The sequence below is a fragment of the Borostomias antarcticus genome (genome assembly GCF_949987555.1).
Source record: "Borostomias antarcticus genome assembly, chromosome: 2".
NCBI classification, from domain to species: Eukaryota; Metazoa; Chordata; class Actinopteri; order Stomiiformes; family Stomiidae; genus Borostomias; species Borostomias antarcticus.
Genome location: NC_140235.1, coordinates 41774707 through 41784059, shown reverse-complemented (window position 1 = coordinate 41784059; position 9353 = coordinate 41774707). Strand labels below are relative to the sequence as shown.

Genomic DNA, 9353 nt, shown 5'->3' with positions numbered 1-9353 from the left:
GTTTAATCTCTTTCTTTCTTTCCTCCCTCCATCTCCCAGTACCCAGACGGACTATTACCATGCTGTCCCCTGTCGTCTGAAAGGGAGGAGAGTGCTTCCTGTCTCATCTCCTCAACCAATCAGGGAGAGGGCATAGAATCATCTCCTCAACCAATCAGGGAGAGGGCATAGAATCATCTCCTCAACCAATCAGGGAGAGGGCATAGAATCATCAGAGCTGAGAAAGGGTTGGCCGCTCTGTTGTCAATCCATCATCACCACGGCACCTAGGAATAAAATAAACAAAAACATAGCTACAAGTTTGATTATGATCAGTACCAAGAATATCCAGTGCCATTGTTATTCCCACTTGAGTTTTTTTTTTCTTTCACAACACAAATCTTTCTTTTTACCAACAAGGATGAAGGAAGGTAATTGAGCTGAGCGTCCCGGGCGCTTGAGGGGGGAACAGTGGACCAGGCACTGACTGTTTGTCGCGTATCTATTCTGGGTGCTACTGAGCATCGGGACGCTCCAGGAAACCGCTGCTGAGGAGAAACAGACTCACCACCGGTGTTGGGAAAATGCAACCGTTGTATTTCTCTTTATTTAAAGTGATGGTGGTCTTTGACATTTTTACGCAGATAGTATGAAATGCCATGAATGTTTGGTGTTCGTATTGCACAAGGTTTTTACTGTATGGTGATTTCAATTCCACCAATGAAGACACCTGAATGGCTGCTAGTGTCATTTGCTGTACTGATACTGTATACCATCTGTGAGGAAGTACTTGTAGGTGATATTTGTCACTTTTTCCATCAAAATAGATGGCTAAAGTACATCTGAGTCCTGTTGACATGTCCATGTACACACATATCCATGTATGAATGAATATATCCATGGATAGCACTAATGTTACTCTACTGAATCGCAGACACATTACAACTGGTGTCTTCTCTCTATTGTTCCAACATTAGTGCACATCGGTGTTGTGCAACGTGCAATATGCTTGAGAAATGACCAACAGAAGAACATGGATCGTTTGTGGAATGACGGAATAAAGTCATTTGGGATGAGCAGAGATTCCATAGATGTATAATATTGTTTGGGCTCTTTCACATTTCCCAAGGGCGCTCTATACTACACTACACTGACAGGCCCTCAAAATTAAGGGTCTCTTCAAAAAGCATCTATTAAAATTAAGTGAAGAAAATGAATTCCACATGTATTGTAGAAACAAAATTACAGTCAATACAGGCCAATCAAGTCTATATAGGCTGATCAAGGCTGTTCATCTTTTGAAAGATAGCCTTCATATCTATCAGAGGAATAAGAAGCTATTACAATATGGTGATTTTGCCACTACGTATGAGATACTTGCACATTTTGCTCTGGAAAAAAACAAACATTTTCTGGCTAAATTTGTGAGGACCTAGCAATTTGTGAGGACATAGCAACTGTTTAAGTTGAAGGCACCTCTGGTAGAGGACCCTGCAGAGAAGATGGAGGAACTGGGCATCAGCTGTTATCTTGCATTTGGAAGTATTAAGCCACTGACTACTGTTAGAATAGACCTGAATCGGAAAATTGCGCATAATTTCCATCTGTATGCCATTATGCTCTTGGGAGTGGGCCAGCATGCGTCATGCCTAAAATATGAAGAAAGAATTTGTTAGCAGTTAAAGAAATGTATTTACTTTGATTACTGTTGATCCATTTCTTAATCGTTAGGCTATATAATAATAGTTTGTTTAGACAGAGTTTGTCAAAATTCCCTTGGTGTTAATTTTTTTTGCTGCATTTAAGTATACTATGGTGTGAAATCGGTTCTGTTATACACGCACTGGTTGTTAATAAAAGCTGTATTCATGTTTATGCATTTTTAATCACTGTCCGGTTTCCTTTCTTCTTCGTTTGGGTAGGTTGGTTGATTCGTCCTTTCCCCCCGGGCTCGGGGCCGAGGGCCCCTGGTGTTGTGAGTAGGCTCATGTTTTCTATAGCTTACATATAGACTACATGTACAGACCTATACCTCCATGGTACAGACCACACCGACCCCACGGGCACTGGGCACTAGTAATACCCCACGGGCACTGTGCACTAGTAATATCCCACGGGCACTGTGCACTAGTAATACCCCACGGGCACTGTGCACTAGTAATATCCCACGGGCACTGTGCACTAGTAATATCCCACGGGCACTGTGCACTAGTAATACCCCACGGGCACTGTGCACTAGTAATACCCCACAGGCACTGTGCACTAGTAATACCCCACGGGCACTGTGCACTAGTAATATCCCACTGTGCACTAGTAACATCCCACGGGCACTGTGCACTAGTAATACCCCACGGGCACTGTGCACTAGTAATACCCCACGGGCACTGTGCACTAGTAATATCCCACGGGCACTGTGCACTAGTAATACCCCACAGGCACTGTGCACTGTGCACTAGTAATACCCCACGGGCACTGTGCACTAGTAATATCCCACGGGCACTGTGCACTAGTAATACCCCACGGGCACTGTGCACTAGTAATACCCCACTGTGCACTAGTAATATCCCACGGGCACTGTGCACTAGTAATATCCCACGGGCACTGTGCACTGTGCACTAGTAATAATAATGTCCATTCCATTATATCCTCCAAATAACACCTTTTTCGACATGAAATTATATAGGTTTTATTTGTAAACCATGGCAACTCAAACAGTTATAACGTTAGCTATTCATATTTTGACATCTTTGGTCACGTCCAGGAAATTGATAGAATCACTTCCGGTTGAATAAGTCCTGTTGATCCCAACATGGCGCCCGTAGATCTAGATCAGTATGTGGAAATTGCAAGACAGTGCAAATATTTACCTGAGAACGACCTAAAGGTACCTACGACGTTTGCTTTTATAAATCAAGCAGCAGTTAAAGTATTTGGTGATATAGTTATTGTTATATACTAGGGTTTGTCCCAGACTAGCGAGGATGCTAGGCTAGCAGTTAGTCTAGCCAGGCTAGCTAGTATTAGCTTGCTAAGGGAATGGACGTGTGTAGCTAGCATGCTAACTAGCTAGCATTCATTAGCCTGTCATCCATCTCCCTAACAAAATAACATTGATTCTCTACTTAGCCACAGGTCTAGCTAGTTGGCCTCGCTAACGTTTCGGACTGCTAAATAAATCTAGTATCTCTATGATATAATCTAGTATCTCTATGATATAATCTAGTATCTATGATATAATCTAGTATCTCTATGATATAATCTAGTATCTATGATATAATCTAGTATCTCTATGATATAATCTAGTATCTATATGATATAATCTAGTATCTCTATGATATAATCTAGTATCTCTATGATATAATCTAGTATCTCTATGATATAATCTAGTATCTATATGATATAATCTAGTATCTCTATGATATAATCTAGTATCTCTATGATATAATCTAGTATCTCTATGATATAATCTAGTATCTCTATGATAAAGGCGTGCAAATTAATTCAATTAATGTTGTTTGCTAAATAAGACTTATCTAGCCCAGTTGTTTTGCTCAATCAGACTTAGCTAGCCCAGTTGTTTTTTACAAGCCCGTCGTTCTAAATGATTTTCTAATTCACTTTTCTAATTCCAAACATGTTTCTTCATGTTGCAGAGGTTGTGTGACTATGTGTGTGATTTACTGCTCGAGGAATCAAATGTTCAGCCGGTGTCCACTCCTGTCACAGTGTGTGGGGACATCCATGGTCAGGTATGAACTCTGTTTACTAGCCTCACTCACTAGCCTCACACACTAGCCTCACACACTAGCCTCACACACTCGCCTCACACACTAGCCTCACACACTCCTGTCACAGTGTGTGGGGACATCCATGGTCAGGTATGAACTCTCAGTTTACTATCCTCACACACTAGCCTCACACACTATCCTCACACACTAGCCTCACACACTATCCTCACACACTAGCCTCACACACTATCCTCACACACTAGCCTCACACACTAGCCTCACACACTAGCCTCACACACTAGCCTCACACACCGCCTCACACACTAGCCTCACACACTAGCCTCACACACTAGCCTCACACACTAGCCTCACACACTAGCCTCACACACTAGCCTCACACACTAGCCTCACACACTAGCCTCACACACTAGCCTCACTCACTAGCCTCACACACTAGCCTCACACACTCCTGTCACAGTGTGTGGAGACATCCATGGTCAGGTATGAACTCTCAGTTTACTATCCTCACACACTAGCCTCACACACTATCCTCACACACTAGCCTCACACACTATCCTCACACACTAGCCTCACACACTAGCCTCACACACTAGCCTCACACACTAGCCTCACACACCGCCTCACACACTAGCCTCACACACTAGCCTCACACACTAGCCTCACACACTAGCCTCACACACTAGCCTCACACACTAGCCTCACACACTAGCCTCACACACTAGCCTCACTCACTAGCCTCACACACTAGCCTCACACACTAGCCTCACACACTAGCCTCACACACTAGCCTCACACACTAGCCTCACACACTAGCCTCACTCACTAGCCTCACACACTAGCCTCACACACTCCTGTCACAGTGTGTGGAGACATCCATGGTCAGGTATGAACTCTCAGTTTACTATCTCACACACTAGCCTCACACACTAGCCTCACACACTAGCCTCACACACTAGCCTCACACACTAGCCTCACACACTAGCCTCACACACTCCTGTCACAGTGTGTGGAGACATCCATGGTCAGGTATGAACTCTCAGTTTACTATCTCACACACTAGCCTCACACACTAGCCTCACACACTAGCCTCACACACTAGCCTCACACACTAGCCTCACACACTAGCCTCACACACTAGCCTCACACACTAGCCTCACACACCTCCTCGCCTTGCAGCTTGACTTTAATGTAATATTCCCATACTTTGGGCAGCTTGTGTAGCACTCTTCTCCTCACTCCTCACCCTGAGCTGCTGTCTCCACATTTCTCAAGTGAAAACTGCTCCAATGAGACCTGGTGCTCAAAGAGCACATCCGCCCCTGAATGCATTTCATGACTCTGTACATGCCAAAATTGAATGGGTTCTAAATTGGCCCCTGCTGCACCCCTCCACCAAGTTTCATGAAAAGCAGTCTGATAGTTTTTGTGTAATCCTAGTCCTGGTGAATGTCTGTCTGGGGCAGTGTTGGGTGGCTCATGGACCCGCCCAGCCATTTGCTGGGGTGGAGATAAAGATGACTAGGTGAATGGGTGTCTGCCAGCTCTGTGGCGCCCTCCGCAGGTCAAAGCTGGCGGGGAGCAGTGCGGTGCACATTTGGAGTGGCTGATTGATTGCTGATATGTACAGTCTGATGTGTCAGACTAATGCCCTAGCTCTATTAATAAAATGTTGTAACTACCCCTTTAAAGTGACTGTAGGGGCTCAAGTTCTTCAACCTCAGTTCAGCGTGGAATTCATGAATCACCCTTTCTCAGCATGGACACCACAGGCCTTCACACTGTGTCTGTGTGTTAGCCCATGGAGGGACTGATAGGGGAGGGCATGTTAGCCCAGGGAGGGACTGATAGGGGAGGGCATGTTAGCCCAGGGAGGGACTGATAGGGGAGGGCCCCTCCGTCACCAGGCCGGCGCGCTGCACATCTCAATGCTTTGCCAGTGATCCCATACATTAAATATAGATATGAAGCAACTAACAATGCAAATTGTTATTATGTCTTATTGTGATGCATTGCGATTCGACATGATTTGATTCAACACTATGTGATTCAGCACAATACGATGCGATTCAACACGATGTGAAAAAATGATGCCATACAGTTCAATATGGTGATTTATAACGGGTAGAGCTGTCAGCCAGCTCAGTGGGCATGAAAACATTTCATATTTATAGTACTATCATCCGTTCACTGACTACTGTTTGATTGTTTGCTCTGGAAACAGTAGAGATGGTTGTAGACTGCAGGAGGAGCCCAGCACAACCGATTGGTGAACCGATGCGAATCGGTGACATCATCTAAATGACGGCCATTGTATGATCAGTGTCAATGACAATGACAGTTCAGTGTACCTTGAATGACAGTTGAGTATTGAACAAGCACTTTGAATGACAGTTGAGTATTGAACAAGCACTTTGAATGACAGTTGAGTATTGAACAAGCACCTTGTACAGTATGTGTGTTTTGATTGTACGGTTCAACCTACAGTAGAACCTTCTGGAACATTAATGCTCTTCCTGCTCTTTCTCCTCAGTTTTATGATCTTTGTGAGCTCTTCAGAACCGGTGGACAAGTTCCAGACACAAATTACATTTTTATGGTGAGAGACCAATAAAATGAATTAGTCTGTAGCGTTTTCAGACTCCTGGATTTACTGTAGCTTGGTACAAAGTGTTAGATTTGATGATTGAGGATGGATGTAATGTTGTGTTTCCTTCCCCCAGGGAGACTTTGTAGACAGAGGATACTACAGCTTGGAAACATTTACTCATCTGCTGGCCTTGAAAGCCAAGTGGCCGGATCGTCTCACGCTCCTGCGAGGGAACCATGAGAGCAGGCAGATCACACAGGTGTACGGCTTCTATGGTAAAAACTATTGCAATTTTATTGTGCTTTTTACAGACACTTAAAGTATGTGTGTGTATGTCCAGAGTAGCACCAAGGAATCTAAAGCGAAGGAAAGGATGTTAGGTCACTGTGTAGCGCGTGCACGCTGATTGGGCGTTAGGTCGCTGTGTAGCGCGTGCACGCTGATTGGACGTTAGGTCGCTGTGTAGCGCGTGCACGCTGATTGGGCGTTAGGTCGCTGTGTAGCGCGTGCACGCTGATTGGACGTTAGGTCGCTGTGTAGCGCGTGCACGCTGATTGGACGTTAGGTCGCTGTGTAGCGCGTGCACGCTGATTGGACGTTAGGTCGCTGTGTAGCGCGTGCACGCTGATTGGACGTTAGGTCGCTGTGTAGCGCGTGCACGCTGATTGGACGTTAGGTCACTGTGTAGCGCGTGCACGCTGATTGGACGTTAGGTCGCTGTGTAGCGCAGCACAGGGTTTTTCCCAGAACTTTTGAGTAAAATTTCAAACCACTAATATGACACTATCAATGACACCGGTTTTGTTTTTCCAGATGAGTGCCAAACTAAATATGGAAATGCCAACGCGTGGCGATACTGCACAAAAGTGTTTGACATGCTAACTGTTGCTGCTGTAAGTCAAATCATGAATTTTCTGCTACGTGAAAGATCACATAGAAAATGATTTACCCTCCATCTTTAATTAAGAAAACAGTTCTTAAGATGTTACATTTCTCCTAAAATGAATGAATGAGTAATGAATGAAGCTTGTGTGAATCCATCTCCAGCTGATCGATGAGCAGGTTCTCTGTGTGCACGGAGGTCTGTCACCTGACATTAAGACGTTGGACCAGATTCGCACTATCGAGCGCAACCAGGAGATTCCCCACAAAGGGGCCTTCTGTGACCTGGTGTGGTCGGACCCGGAGGACGTGGACACCTGGGCCATCAGTCCCCGAGGGGCGGGCTGGCTCTTTGGTGCCAAAGTGACTAATGAGGTAATCACCATGCAGCGTAGTTGGACTGGACGTCCTCGAACAGTGTCTCGCAAATGTCTACATAAACATTTGTTCAGAACACACTAACATATTATGAAGCTGAAGGTTTTAAAACCTTTCAGAGATGACTAGAGGTTTATATGAACGATGTGGGACACCGTGTTTAAATGTAAGATCTGTTCATCTTCTGTCATTTCAGTTTGTTCACATCAACAATCTGAAGCTGATATGCCGCGCACACCAGCTGGTCCATGAGGGGTACAAGTTCATGTTCGACGAGAAGCTGGTGACCGTGTGGTCGGCACCCAACTACTGCTACCGCTGTGGGAACATAGCGTCCATCATGGTGTTCAAGGATGTGAATACTCGAGAGCCCAAGCTGTTCCGCGCTGTTCCAGACTCGGACCGGGTCATCCCTCCCAGAACAACTACCCCTTACTTCCTCTAACTTCAGGAGGAGCAGTTTGCTCTGTCTGAATGAGCCCCGCCCACCTTTCCCCAAGCTTTTAGGATCGTCTGTCAACTTTCAGGTCTTGACTGGACATACTATATTAACCAATGAACATGGACATATCTCCCCCAAGTTATAGTCCAGATCAATTAACATGGACATATTTCCCCCAAGGTATAGTCCAGATCAATTAACATGGACATATCTCCCCCAAGGTATAGTCCAGATCAATTAACATGGACATATCTCCCCCAAGGTATAGTCCAGATCAATTAACATGGACATATTTCCTCCAAGGTATAGTCCAGATCAATTAACATGGACATATCTCCCCCAAGGTATAGTCCAGATCAATTAACATGGACATATCTCCCCCAAGGTATAGTCCAGATCAATTAACATGGACATATCTCCCCCAAGGTATAGTCCAGATCAATTAACGAATGCATGAATTCCATAGATAATGACATATTGGAAGACAAATCTGATTGTAGGGCTGGAGAAATCACGTTTCATCCATTTCAGTCTTGGGTATGAATACCACACCTGGGCTCTCCCAATTCTCATCATTATTTAGTAAATGGTTAGTAAATGGTTATCTCTTTAAATATGCAGTCAGCTCCCTGCCATGCTCTCAAGTTTGGTTTGCTCTTACTTTTTATATTAAAATGGTTTGTTGACTTTTAACCTTATATACTGTACATTATCCAGTCTTACTGAACCAGGTGGAAATAAAGTTTCTTTACACATTTTCATCACACAAGCTGATGAATGGAACATTTGTAAGGTATAAAGTTTGTTCGTGTGTGTCTTGTCTGTCTCACTGGCTAGAAAACCATTCTTTTCAGCTGTTCTAGTCAACAATAGATATTATGACCCATAAGGAACCTGACCGCATGTGTGAAGTTGGTTTGCTTAATGACATGGTTTTGATGTCAAATAGATTTGATGGCACATTATGTTATTTTGATTAATCTTGTCCAGTTTGCTGAAGGAGACTTGTGGCACAGGACAGACTGCTAAGAAGGCAACAGCATACGCACACATTTAACAGAAATCACAAATATTGAAGAGTTGTATAGGCTACTATATGATTGAGAAGTCATGAGAATGCATTGTGATAATGGTACTAAAGAAATGAATAACCAGTGAGTGGAAACAGCCTGGCAGACATCACATCATGTTCAGTGACAGTGACTATTTCCCCCGGTTAAAGGTCATCCTAACGGGATGCTGGCTCTCCTGTGTTTTGTGCCTCCTGGATGCAACTGAAGTCCAAATCCTTCTCAAAAGCTTCTGGATTTTCATGACCCTTATTGTGAAATCCCAG

General features: G+C 44.3%; 1 protein-coding gene across 2 annotated transcripts; it reads left to right on the top strand.

The window, feature by feature from the left end:
* The first annotated feature begins 2777 nt into the window (after positions 1-2777).
* Positions 2778-8455, top strand: LOC311326547 (serine/threonine-protein phosphatase 6 catalytic subunit-like). 2 transcript variants are annotated; one of them, XM_084459454.1, is made up of 7 exons: positions 2778-2863; positions 3633-3728; positions 6259-6324; positions 6449-6590; positions 7129-7208; positions 7363-7572; positions 7772-8455. In XM_084459454.1, the coding sequence occupies exons 1-7, from the start codon at positions 2789-2791 to the stop codon at positions 8018-8020; spliced, it is 918 nt and encodes a 305-aa protein (XP_084315580.1). In that variant the 5' UTR covers positions 2778-2788; the 3' UTR covers positions 8021-8455. The 2 variants fall into 2 exon arrangements, with proteins under 2 accessions (XP_084315580.1, XP_084315581.1); XM_084459455.1 differs by lacking the exons at positions 2778-2863; positions 3633-3728 and adding an exon at positions 5617-6087.
* The last annotated feature ends 898 nt before the right edge of the window (positions 8456-9353 follow it).

Coding starts and splice junctions, on each gene's coding strand:
- LOC311326547 (XM_084459454.1), top strand. CDS start 2,789: ATGGCGCCCGTAGATCTAGATCAGTATGTGGAAATTGCAAGACAGTGC. Junction 3,729..6,258: donor GTGGGGACATCCATGGTCAG/GTATGAACTCTG, acceptor CTTTCTCCTCAG/TTTTATGATCTTTGTGAGCT. Junction 6,591..7,128: donor ACAGGTGTACGGCTTCTATG/GTAAAAACTATT, acceptor TTGTTTTTCCAG/ATGAGTGCCAAACTAAATAT.